At 35.8% G+C, this 13779-nt stretch overlaps 1 protein-coding gene across 15 annotated transcripts in view; it reads left to right on the forward strand.

The window, feature by feature from the left end:
- The window catches only part of LOC127847241 (protein scribble homolog), a 147989-nt gene that overhangs the window by 96947 nt on the left and 37263 nt on the right, over positions 1-13779 (forward strand). For 13 of the 15 annotated variants that reach the window (XM_052378993.1, XM_052379000.1, XM_052378994.1 and 10 more), the window contains 6 exons: positions 4888-4998; positions 5685-5831; positions 7241-7384; positions 10869-10925; positions 12140-12244; positions 13017-13373. In XM_052378993.1, coding sequence (XP_052234953.1) covers positions 4888-4998; positions 5685-5831; positions 7241-7384; positions 10869-10925; positions 12140-12244; positions 13017-13373 — 921 coding nt within the window. The remainder of the gene's footprint in view (positions 1-4887; positions 4999-5684; positions 5832-7240; positions 7385-10868; positions 10926-12139; positions 12245-13016; positions 13374-13779) is intronic. The other 2 variants (XM_052379006.1, XM_052379007.1) reach the window with 1 other exon arrangement.

The following is a 13779-nucleotide window of genomic DNA, read 5'->3' on the forward strand; positions in this document are numbered from 1 at the left end:
TTTATACTTAAAAAATTGAAAATTTTGGTTAAGTTTTGCGTTTAGTTTCACTTTTTTCAGTAAGTATCAATGCTATTGCATTCAAACTTGGTACACTTACTTACTATCATGCGGGGACTGGGCAGGCAAAGTTAGATAACTCTGGCATGCATTTTGACAGAATTATGTGCCCTTTTTATACTTAGAAAACTGACAATTTTGGTTAAGTTTTGTGTTTAGGTCCATTTTATTCCTTAAGCATCAAAGCTATTGCTTTCATACTTGCAACACTTACTAACTATCATAAGGGGACTGTGCAGGCAAAGTAATGTAACTCTGACTGGCATTTTGACAGAATTATGTGCCCTTTTTATACTTAGAAAATTGAAAATTTGATTAAGTTTTGTGTTTAGGTCCACTTTATTCCTACAGTATCAAAGCTATTGCTTTCATACTTGCAAGATTTATGAACTATCATAAGGGGACCGTGCAGGCAAAGTTATGTAACTCTGACTGGCATTTGGACGGAATTATGGGCCCTTTATACTTAGAAAATTAAAAATTTGGTTAAGATTTATGTTTTGGTCCACTTGACCCCTAAAGTATCATAGATATTGCTTTCATACTTGGAACACTCACAAACTATCATAAGGGTACAGTAAAAGGACAAGTTGCATAACTCTGGTTGTCATTGTTACGGAATTATGGCCCTTTTTTGACTTAGTAACTTTTAATATATGGTTAAATTTTGTGTTTCGATCCACTTTACTTCTTAAGTATCAAGGCTATTGCTTTCAAACTTCAAATACTTACATGCTATCATGAGGTTACTGTACCTGGCAACTTGAATTTTACTTTGACCTTTGAATGACCTTGACTCTCAAGGTCAAATTATTAAATTTTGCTAAAATTGCCATAACTTTATGATTAGATTTGATTGATACTTTGATGAAACTACTCTTACCTGACATACCACAATAGACTCCACCCAAACCATCCCCGTGCCCTCCCCCCCCTCCCCCCCCCTCCCCCCTCCCCTAATTTTTTTTTATTTTATTTTAAATTTTTTAAGATCATCTCACAAATGACCACCACACCCTCACACTATACCCCCCCACCCCCCCCCCCCCCCCCCACCAATTTTTTTGTTTGATTTTTTTTTTTTTTTTTTTTTTTAAGATCATCTCACAAATTACCACCACACCCTCACACTATACCCCCCCCCATTTTTTTTTTTTAAACGGTTATGTTTGAAATACCGTCCAACCATCGCACCCAAACCCGCCCCCCACAATCGCCCCCCCCCCCCCCTCCGATTTTTTTTTTTTTTTTTTTTTTTTTTTCGCTTTTTTGGAAGATAATGTAATAAATGATGTCCACAACCCCACACTATACACCCCTCTTCACTCCACTCCTCCCTCCTTTGTGATTGAAAATGAGAGTCCCTTCACCTTTAAAAAGAAAATAGATGAGCGGTCTGCACCCGCAAGGCGGGTGCTCTTGTTTCATATTTAGCTCACCTGAGCACAACGTGCTCATGGTGAGCTTTTGTGATCGCCTTTTGTCCGTCGTCCGTCATGCGACGTCAAAATTTGCCTTGTTAACACTCTAGAGGCCACATTTATTGTCCAAACTTAAGGAAATTTGGTCAGAAGATTGGTCTCAATGATATCCTGGATGTGTTTGGAAATGGTTACGTTTGCTTGAAAAACATGGCTTCCAAGGGGCGAGGCATTTTCCTTATATGGCTGTAGTAAAACCTTGTTAACACTCTAGAGGCCACATTTATTGTCCGATCTTCATGAAAAGTGGTTAGAAGATTCATCCCAATAATATCTTGGACAGGTTAGAAAATGATGCCGGTTGGTTGAAAAACATTGCCGCCAGGGGCGGTGAATTTATCCTTATATGGCTATAGTAAAACCTTGTTAACACTTTAGAGGCCACATATATTTTTCAATCTTCATGAAACTTGCTCAAAAGATTTGTCCCAATGATATCTTGGATGAGTCAAAAAATGGTAACCTTTGCTTGAAAAACATGGCTGCCAAGGGGCGGGACATTTTTCCTTATATGGATATAGTAAAACCTTGTTAACAAAATTATAAACCTTGTTAGCAAAATTATACAAGTTGTATAAATGTCTAATTTTGCATATATTAAGTTTTCAATAGTATCTTAATCAATTACAAGATTTATATGAAGAATTTTATCAAAATTCTTACAAACATCATGTGGTTTTACATTTTTCGTTAATATTATGTTTTATAAGTGAATGTAACAGCTGTAATATTAATCTTAAACATATAGGCTTCGTATTTTAAGTTATCGGGATATTGGATATGAAATGTTGAAATATTAACGAGAAATCTAAAATGTTACCGGAACATGCATTGCTTTTCAATAATAGTGCAACTATAATGGTTATAATCATTCTTGAAACATTTAAATGTAGCAATACGATATCCTTTGTTCATTTGAATAAATAAAATTACGTGCATATTTTAACGTACCAATAAACTAGAATATATTGTAACACTCAAATATAAGATATTTTTACCTTGCATATTCAATACATATTGTTTATTTTTCATTAAACATTGAAATAAACATTGCAGAAAAAGTGTTGATATTGCTTATATTTGTCCATATCTGCACTTTTCGATCATATCCACGTATATGAGTCATAAATGCATTTTAGATGAACCGCTTTTTACCCGGGTTACTCGTGATACCTACCCGAATGGGAGGCAACTTCTTACTTACGAATAGACCGAATAGTAAAATCTTGTTAACACTCTAGAGGACACATTTATTTTCTGATCTTCATGAAAGATTTGTCCCAAAAATATAATGTTATCTCAGGTGAGCGACTTTGGGCTTTTCATCCCTCTTGTTTGTATGTTTTGTAATAATCAGGATGTGTTTTTTAAGCGATATTTATATTATACTAAAAAAAGAGTTTTAACTCTGTTGTTCTGTTCTCATCTTTATTCCATATATTTAATTAATTTACAAAAACAATTAAATCATTTTCTGGAAAATAGGTTGAGTTTTGGAAAAAAGGTTGAATATCTTTTGAACAAGTACATGATTCACTGCCCAAAATTGCCCTTGTTTTCAATTGATGCTCCAAATAGTCATGAAAGGGAAAAATCCTGATAAACAAGAATTTTGCTTTGACCCTCTCCTTTTTGTTTTCCCTGCTACTCATCTGAAATCAGATCTGGCATGAACAAGTATGAACATCTTGTATAAAAAAAACTATATGTGATTTTAACATGTCACCAACTTGGTCGGGCTTTCAACCATGCCACTTTTTGTCAGCATCCAGGTCCCATATTCACCAACCCATACTGAATGGACTTTTAATTAAAAGAAATACATGCAGCATTTGAATGTATACAGACTACCACTGGTAACTATGATCATTAACCCTTTCCCACTCGGGAGCTTAGTGACAATGGCAATGGGCAAACAGCATAAAACCAGAACAGCCTGCGAGTAACTCACAGTCCGTTCAGGTTTTATGCTGTTTGCTGCTCATCAGTATCTAAAGGTTGGAATTGAAGCCATTAAAACTTGAATCTAGTAAGAAAGGTCTTAAATTAAATATAACTTTTTAAGGGACTACAAATGTGTAAAAAATATGTATCTAAGTTGTAAATGATTAAGAAAGTGTTCTACATGTCAATGATGTGGATAGAAGAGGTTAATGCCAAGTTTGACTACAAAATTGAAGCAAATCTTGAAAATTCCTATTTAAAACATATTCTTTATTCGTAGACTTAAGTCTAAAAATTTGCTGGTGAATACAGGCCCTGTAACTTTCACGATCCTTGATCTCTCCATACAAGAACTTCCAGAAACAGTCAGTCAGGGATTTCAGTAGCTTTCGAAACCATGAGTCAGAATGGCCAAAGGTCTCAAAAGTATGAGGGGACAATATAAAAATAATTATGGTAAAAAATACTGTAGTTACTTGAAATGTTCCTAAATGCATTTTTAAGGTCTTGTAATAGCTTATTATACCCCACTAAACGAAGTTTAGGGGGTATATAGGAGTAAGCTTGTCTGTCGGTCGGTCTGTCTGTCGGTCGGTCCATGTCCGCTCTCTAATTCAAGTAGTTTTTATCCGATCTTCACCAAACTTGGTCAGAAGTTGTATCTAGATGATGTCTAGGCCAAGTTCGAACATGGGCCTTCCTGGCTAAAAAACTAGGTCACGGGGTCACTTAGTGCGTTTTAAACATAGAGCATGGTGTCTGCTCTCTAATTCAAGTAGTTTTCATCCGATCTTCACCAAACTTGGTCAGAAGTTGTATCTAGATGATGTCTAGGTCAGGTTTGAATATGGGTCATGCCAGGTCAAAAACTAGGTCACTGGGTCACTTAGTACCTTTTACACATTAATCATGGTGTCTGCTCTCTAATTCAAGTAGTTTTCATCCGATCTTCACCACACTTGGTCAGAAGTTGTATCTAGATGATGTGTAGGTCAAGTTCAAACATGGGCCATGCAGGGTCACAAACAGGTCACGGGGTCACTTAGTGCGTTTTAAACATTGAGCATGGTGTACACTGTTTTTTTGTGAAGACAACATGCAAAATATTCTGTGTCAATGCGGTAGGTGGGGGTATTCGTCACGTCTGTGATAAAGCTCTAGTTTATCATAATAATGAATACAACATTTTCACAAAAGCTTTATTATTTCCATAAAAGATCATTTTCTGTCCTTTTTTCAAGCTGGATTGTGGAAAACAAAGGTGTCAAAATGATGCAAGGCTTAATTTTCTGCAGGAGTCAAAAGTGAGAAAATTGCAACTTTCTTGAATCAAAATGCAGGATTCTTCTTCAATTAAAATCACTGAGTCTTTAGACTATGTAACATTCACTGTATTTTGTAGGAGGTGACGGTCAACAAGAAACCTGGCGAGAAACTGGGCATGTCAATCAAGGGGGGAGTGAAAAACTTCACCGGGGATGAGGACAGTGACGAGGGGATCTTCATCTCAAGGGTAAGTGGGGTTCATGGAAATGAGGGGATCTTCATCTCAAGGGTAAGTGGGGGTCATGGAAATGAAATATAACACAAATCATGAGGGGATCTTCATCTCATGGGTAAGTGGGGTTCAAGGAAATGGTTGTATAATGAAAATCAGGGAGGGGAGTGAACAACTTGACAAGAGGATGAAAACCGTAATTAAGGCATTTTCATCTTAAGAGTAAGTGCGATTCTTGGACATGGATTACAGAAACCAAAGCGTGGGGTGCAAAACTTCACAGGGCATGAACACAGCGAAGAGATTTTCATCTAAGGAGAACGTGTGATTTGTGGAAAAGGTTGTACATTTTTGTATAATGAAAATCCAGGAGGTGAGTGAAAAATTTCACAGGGGATGAAGGCCTAGATGTGGTGCTTTTCATATCAAGGATACTTGTGATTCATGGTATGTAAATGCAGTATAAGGAAAATCAAGGGGGGGGGGAAACTTCAAAGGGGATTGGGACAATAAGGAAATTTTCATCGGGGTAACAGTTTGGTATTCATTCAGCTTGTCAGATATGTGAGAAAGACTGCATGTAAGTAGAAACTGGGCCAATAAAAGGGAGGCGGGGTGTTTGAAAAGCTTCATGCTTGTCGTCCTGGTCACAAAGGAAGATGCAGCTATGTTCATACATGCTTTCACAAACACTTCCTCAGATCACTGATGATGGGGCGGTTGCCAGGGACAGCAGGTTGAAGGTCGGTCAGCGGATACTGGAGGTGAACGGTCAGAGTCTGCTAGGTGCCACCCACCAGGAGGCTGTGCGCGCACTGCGCAGTGTAGGCGATCGACTCGTTATCATGGTACGGCTATTAGTTCCATGCTGTCCTTGTTCTTTATTTATTCACACACATTGGAACTAGAAACTCCATTGTTAAATTTCATATTTACGGCACTAAATGGAAAGTAATTTCTCAAGTTTATTTACATACTAACAACTCAAAATAAAAGTTTATTTCTCACTTACCCAATTGCATCTTTGTAATGTTTTTTATTTCATGTGAATTATTTCTTTTTGATTGCTCTTTACTATGGACTCACTAATTTGTGCTGGGTTTAACTTTCTCACCATTGCCTTGCCTACTATCTGCATTAATTTATGACCAATATGAGTTTTAACTTTGTTTACAATTTATTTTACAATTGACTCTTTAAAATAAGATGTTTTGCAAACGTAACAGGGCTTTTTTTCCTTCTTTGGGACCCGCCGAAAATCAGCCCTTTCCCCTCATATTTTTTTTCCCCTCAGCAGGTAAATTTTCCCCCAGACTTCATTTTTTTCCCCTAAAAAAAAAAAAAAAAAAAAAAAAAAAAAAAAAAAAAATATGTTTTTTAACTTTTAATACATAAGTTAACCTGATCTAGTGTAGAAAATATAACATATTGCATTATTAAACTATCTGTTGCCTTGATTTTGTTTTAAAAACAGCAAAATATGTTGAATTGATTATTTAAGACTTTCCTTATTTTCCCCAAAATCCGGCATTTTGCGTGATTTTTTTCCCCTCAAAAAAGGCCAGGCCCTTTCCCCAAAATCAGATAAAAAACCCTGCGTAAGACCATACGAATATGTCAATGATCCCAAATAAGCAAAGTTGAAAAAATTATTAACCCTTTACCCCTTAGATGTTAGAAATGTATTTTGATGCACTTGTAGTCCCATAGAAAGTTACATTTAATTAAGTACCTTTCTTACTTAATTCAAGTGTTTAAGGCTTCATTTTCATCCCTTAGTTACTGATGAGCAGCAAACAGCATAAAACCTGAACAGACTGCGAGTTACTCTCAGGCTGTTCTGGTTTTATGCTGGTTGCAAAAGCCCTTTTCACTAAGCTTCTTACGGGGGAAAGGCTTAATTGAATTGTTATTGATGCAGTTTCCTAGTTTTATATTTTGTTAGCGATCAGGCATTCTGCCTTTGGTTAAGAACATGTTTACAAAAGAAATATGTCCACGACAGGGAATCATACAAAATAACATATTTAAAGATAAACAAATATGATAATCAAGGAACATTTGCATAAAAGCATTTAATATGTAAGACTGTTGTGTACATTTATGTGTGTAAGCATGCAATTATACAGAAGATAAACACTTAACTTTCTCAAATCTAAGTTTCAAAGCTACTACCAATTTTTTTTGCAATAGTTGGAGAGCTTTAGGAAATTTGTGCAAGACATCATCAGTAGTATTATTAAACTCATAATTGCAGATCTGTGATGGTTTTGACCCGGCCAGTCTGGATGAGCCGTCTCCAGACACGCCCAGTTCCCCGCTGGGCTACATCCCACAGATGAGGCGGGCCTCTGTCTCAAGTATTGATAAAGAGGACGCTGAGCATCTGCTGATTATGAAGGTGAGATTGCCTGGCTGTTGGTTTTTTCCTTTTTAGCGTGCAAATTTACCTTTGCAGTACACATATGTTGTTATCCCCCTCTGAAGACGAAAAGATATAGTTTTGGCATTGTTTGTCACAAACTTTTCCAGGCTATAGCTCAGAAACTATTTAAGATTCAAACAGGAAACTGCAATGTGGAGAAATGCTGTGCACAAGAACCCTAACCCTACAATTTCTTAAATAAGAGTTATGGGTCTTTTTTGGTGTTTGTATGATGTAACTTTACAGGGCTAAATCTCAGATATGATACAAGACTTCAACATGAAACTTCATGATTGTATAGAAACTGCACCCATCAAAAAATAAAATGTATACAGCGAGGGATATCAACAAATTTGCTTGTGTAGCAATGCACAGATTTAAGCCACAGTATATTTACAATTGGTGGTGTGTTTGTTTTTTCAGACATTTTTTGTTTTTGTATTGTTGTTGTTTGAATATGCTGTGGGCTTCACCATGAATGTATGTTTAGTTGTCTAGGCTGGTTTGTATGTTTAGTTGTCGTGTGTATAGTTAAAATAATGCATAATTAATAAATGTCTGTGTTTGCCATAGTAGCTGCTACTAGTCTATCACTGACTTTTGTCAATCGTTTTTATGCAAGACCTTTATATTTATAATTTCCTTGTGTTTATGCAGGGTTGTCATTATTAACCGATTGCCGATCGAATTCATCGGTTAAAAATGGCCAGAAAATCGTTTGTTTTTTCCCGAATCTTTAAAATTGCGATCGGAAATTTTGGTCATGCAGACCGACAATAATTGACAAGGAATAACCGTACTATAGAAGAGCGACGCCTGGTCATTCAGTCAGTCCATTAACTCCGCCTAAGAGCTACTGTTTTCAATGAATTTCTCAGCGAATGGCCAATATTGATTTTTCCAGCTGTCAATCAAATTCTTCTTGGTAAGCACGTCAACCAATCAGCGCTCAGGCAGCCGAATACACGCTGACCCCATGTGAAATTGTATCAAATAGCTGTACATTTCACAGATTATTACTGACCGTATCTCAACGAATGTTGCACTGTAGAGCGTAATTAACTATTTTTTTTAGTTAGAGTAAAAGTTTCCACATATTAAAAAATGCTCTTCGATTTTCTACCAAAATAAAAGATACTAGAGACCTCTGCGCTACAAAGTTGTTATTCAGCATCTAAATATTAAAGTCCACGCTTTCCCCGAGGAAGAATGACGTGATGTTATACATGAAATCTAACTTTGGCATGATTTTCATCTGTACATGAAAAACACGAGAAATGTGTCTCTGTTGCTAGAATTTTCTTAATTTTCCATGAATTCACTTTCACTTTCGCAAACTTTTCTAAAAGGAGGTACCGTACATGTAACAGTTTAGAATGAGTGGTTGACTTGTCGTAATTACTAAATATAAACGGTTCTCAATGCTCTCAAAGCGCGTCTTGTGATTCACGCATGTTCAATGGGAATTCCCCAATCCCACAATTCAATTTGTATATGCATTTGCATTAAATGGCGGACAACATTCATCGTCAAAATTGGGCGTAATTTGGTTTTGCAAAAAAGAAATAGTAATAATACTGGATTATCGGGTAATGGATAGAATTGGAACATGCAAAGATTTATCAATATAATATGTTTTTACATTGTACAGTATACTAAAAATGTGAAAATCTTAAAATTTTCTATTCTTTTTAGACCTCATTTCAACTTTTTATGCTCTGACAATAGCAGTATCTTGTCCCTAAAATGTCTAGAATTCGTTTTTGCCCACCTGACCTCCCTACCAGGGCCTTGCCCTGGACCTACAAGGGGGCCTGGGTGGCCCCCTTGACCCCTGGCCGAATCGGTTACTTTTCCAAAATATCCTTTGTTTACAATCATAATGACAACCCAGGTTTATGTCTGTCCCTTAAAAAACACAAAGTTGATTGTGGTGTACAATGGGCTTTGGTGATGGTTTATAGTCAGATGACATTTGTTAAATTGAAATTTATTTCTCATATCAATATTGACCGACATTTGTTTTAGAATTCCTTGATACGTGTAAGTTTATTCATATGAAGTTTATATCTTTGATAATCATATTCTCTAAATATTACCTACCTTTTGACTCAGTATATGAAAAGTTAATTCCTTAAAACATTAACCAACCCATAAATCTTTTTGTAAATGTATAGCTTCCACAACATGTATTGTATAATAATTACATTATTATTATTATTATTATTATTATGATTTTAATGATAATATTATTTAACTTCTCAGTTTAACCACTTAAACTCTGGCATTAACAAAGTATTGGATCGCAAAATGAACTGACTACCATAATTACTCTATGTTTTTGGACACTCTAAGTTTTCGTACACCTCTTTTTTTTTTTAGCAAACATAATTATTTTTCGTGATTCTTAATTTTCGGACACTCGAGTTTTCGTCCATAATTAATGTCTCTAAGTTTTCGGACAGTATATTTTACAGCGCTATTTTACCGAATTTCGGTCTTGTATTTGATATCTAATGACACTTCGATCATGGGGTTTTACAACCGGATGAACATCATAAAACATGACAGGTTTATGTCTAAGGGCAACAAACTATTACAATTGCGTTATTGTATAAATGACCTTGTAAACCGGTATTAAACAATGGTTTCGTCTGATAGAATAAGCGTTATGACAATTACCAGGGGTAGTGCAAATAAACAGTTCAATTATCTACCGCAATTGTACTACCCCTTCTCAGTAAAAAAACTGTGACAAACACTAAACCCTTCAAAGTGTGATGCACCCTATTGCAAGTTTTACAAACAATTAGACAACAACTATCGGATATAAACAAACAAAGAATCCATAGTTTGCTTTTTTTATTGCGTTAATTACAGGTTCATACTTGCGAGTATCGGTACATCACATGCTCATCTTTTAACTCGTTGGCCAAAGTACAACCTTGTAGTAATTTTCGTTCAAATAAATTAAGTATTTAAGATTATTTAAAATGCATTGCAAACATATATAACTTTAATGTATACTATACGGCATGGTATTTTACAAGCGTGTCCTATTACCGGTAGTCGTTGATGCAATTGACGCTATTTTTGGGCACTTCAATTTTCGGCTCTAAGTTTTCGGGCACCTGTTTATTGTGAATATTTTTCGTATCTAAGTTTTCGAAAATGAAAAAAAAAAAAAAAATTTTAAGTGTCTGAAAACATAGAGTAATTACGGTAGTTCACAACGACAACAGGGAAGTCATATGCATGGGCCTTGAAGAAAAACAGCTTCAAGCATTGCATAATTAAAGTGAAAAACATGCTTAGGTTCTAAATAATTAATGCATGTAAGTATAGTAACAGACTTCACAAGTGTCTGGTTTAATTGTCCGAGCATCACGTTTCATTGTAGTGTGTTTTGTTTTAATGAACTATAGACTCCAATAATAGTGTTCACTAACCCCATCTACAGGAAAGAGAACTCTTGCAAGAAACTCGCCAGTGGGAGAAGGAAGAGTTAGCCAGACTGGTAGGTTAATTACCTCCCCTGAAATACTCTTATGAACTCAATAGATTGTCTGTCCTGGGATTGTCTCCCTTGAACACAATATTATCTTTATAGTTATCTGACTAAAAGCTAGATTAGCCTCTCTGACAATATTTGTTGATCATAATAGTGTTTTCTACTTGTTTATTTATATTATCTCCAAATAAAATTCTTTATTTTGTCAATAGTTATCCGAACATTTATATGAGCTGTGAACATTCTCTTCTAACTATCTTACATATAGGTAGATTGTCTATGTTAATAGACTCCCTTGTAAATTGAGTATCTCCCTTATAAATACTACCTAGCAAATGGATTGTCTCTTTTACAAATAAACCCACTATTTAAATCACAATTTTCAGCCTGAACATGATAAATGTTTCCTTAAAAATGAATTTTACATTTTACAAAGTTTTACCTTTATGTTTTGCATGGTATTTCTGATGTGTTTGTTTAACACCTGTGTTGCACAAATGTTTCACCATAGTCTGCACTACTTGGGTGTTGTAAAATGGTTGCACTTAGTTGTTTTGAAAATTAGTCAAACTTTAATAATGGATATACATTTAACCTTTTCCTACTCAGAAGCAAAGTAAAAATGGCCATGTGCAAACAGCATAAAACCAAATGAAGCCTTTAAAACAAGAACCTAGTAAGAAAGGTCTTTAATTAATTAAACTTTCAAAGGGACTACATATGCGTCAAAATACATATCTAAGTGGTAAAGGGTTAACCAGGTGCTAACAGCCTATTTTTGTGAAAATATTGAGGGCAGTTCTGCAGAATGAAGACAAGAATGTTTGTATTGAAATAAGGTTTACTACATTGTATAGAACATAAAAGCCGGCTAACTTACTGTTGTGTTTTTATTTATCACATCTTACATGTGCACAAAGAAAAGGTAGGTAGAATATAGCCCGCGTGTTATGTGTTATTTTCACTAATAAAATTCACTAGTATCAAATAACAGTAAATGTTGGTGATCAACACAATTCAAGAACATATTTAGAAAATGACATTGTATTTCAGTCTTGCTACTAAAGTTGCAATGAAATAATACAGTTACTTAATATCTGCTCAGGCCTGGAACAAAATTTCCTGAGCCATTCACCCTGCATGATAAAATGACTTTTAAAATGACTTGCCACAAATGATATAAATCTTCTTTATAAATTGCTTTGCTCTTAATGTTATAGGAGAAGCTGCGTCAAGAACGCGAGGATGCCTTGAAAATGGAGGAACAGACAAAAATCTTGAAGCAAGAACATGATCAAATCAAAGGTTCAGAGACAAATGAACTAGTAAGTCTTGTCTTGGAGGGGTTTGTTACATAGTATTCAGTACAAAATGAACCAATCAAAGGCTCCGAAACAAATGAACAAGTCAATATTGTCTCAGACTGGTTTTTGCAATAGTATTTAGCAACAAAATGAACCAATCAAAAGGCCAGAAACAAATGAACAAGTAAGTATTGTCTTTGACTGGTTAGTGAAATAGTATTTAGCAATAAAATGAACCAATCAAAGGGCATGAAACAAATGAACAAGCAAGGGGGTTGTCTTAGCTCATTTAGAAGAGGCCCCTTTCCTATTGATTTTGGGAAGAAATATCACTTTAGTAAGTAAAAAAGCTGGCGTAAGTTTTGATTTTGGAAAGCTTTGCATGATTTTAAAGAAATGTTTCATTGGTTTCAGGCTTTTTATCAGCCTCCGTTATATTTAATATGGTTGAAATACCCCTGATAATGGAAGGCTGCAGTTATTTTCATATTTAGGCGCTCTCAATTTTGCATATATCTTAGTTTAAATTTTGTTTTCTGTAATAAAATTCTGCATGCCAAAAGCTATTTGCTTCAGATACTATTTCAACACATATTTGTATGTTTCTATGGTCCTAACATTGATATTACTTTTCTTGGTTCCAAATTTGCATTGGAGTGTGAGAACTTTGTTATTTTCGTTTCTTTATTTTGCTATCTTATATTATTTACAAACTTGTTTTGCTATTGGAATGTTTGCTTCTTTGTTTCAATACTAGCCCACGCATGACTGGTTGATGCATGTTTGCTTGTAGATTTCTCAGTTTGACCCCCAGGTGCCTGACGAGCCTGCCCCAGCCAGCGTGCTACCCCCACCCCCCACTGCCACGGTATCGGTAGCCCCTCCCATGCAGGCCCAACCCACTAGCATAGCTCCACCCCCTTCATTGGAAAAAACTCCAGAAAAACGCATGGCCCTGACTTCGGAGGGTGTTTCATCAGCAACTATTGAGACTGCCCCCAAGGTTGTGGCTCCACCTTCCCTAGGACCTACAGTCACCTTGGTAACCCCGCCCAGAGTTGTTGCCCCGCCCCAAAAGTCGGAAGCTTCACCCTCTGTGACCACACCCTTGATAACAGGGGAGGTGACTCCTGTGAAGCCGCCTCCTCCGGTATGTCAGTTTGTGACTGACTGAAATATCTGTATATTATTGCGAGAAAAAAAACGGTTACGTTTGCATACCAAGGATAGTGATAACAAAGATGGTATTTTGTCAATAATATTCCAAAATATCTTACTAAAATATCTATATATGAGTCTTGCACTGGGAAAAATGGGCTTAATGCATGTGGATCAGGTGTTGTCTCAAATAAGCCTGTCGTCACTGACTGCGCAGGCTTATCTGGGACGATACTTTACGCACAGGCATAAAGCCCAGTGTTCCCAAAACGCTTCTTATATAATGGTAAAAACTTTTACAATTGCATACCAAGGATTGTGATAATAACGCTTATATTTGTTTAAGATATTGCAAAGATTTTTAGCTATGCTTAAATTATAGGCTGAATGTATTATGA

The sequence above is a fragment of the Dreissena polymorpha genome, chromosome 10 (genome assembly GCF_020536995.1).
Source record: "Dreissena polymorpha isolate Duluth1 chromosome 10, UMN_Dpol_1.0, whole genome shotgun sequence".
NCBI classification, from domain to species: Eukaryota; Metazoa; Mollusca; class Bivalvia; order Myida; family Dreissenidae; genus Dreissena; species Dreissena polymorpha.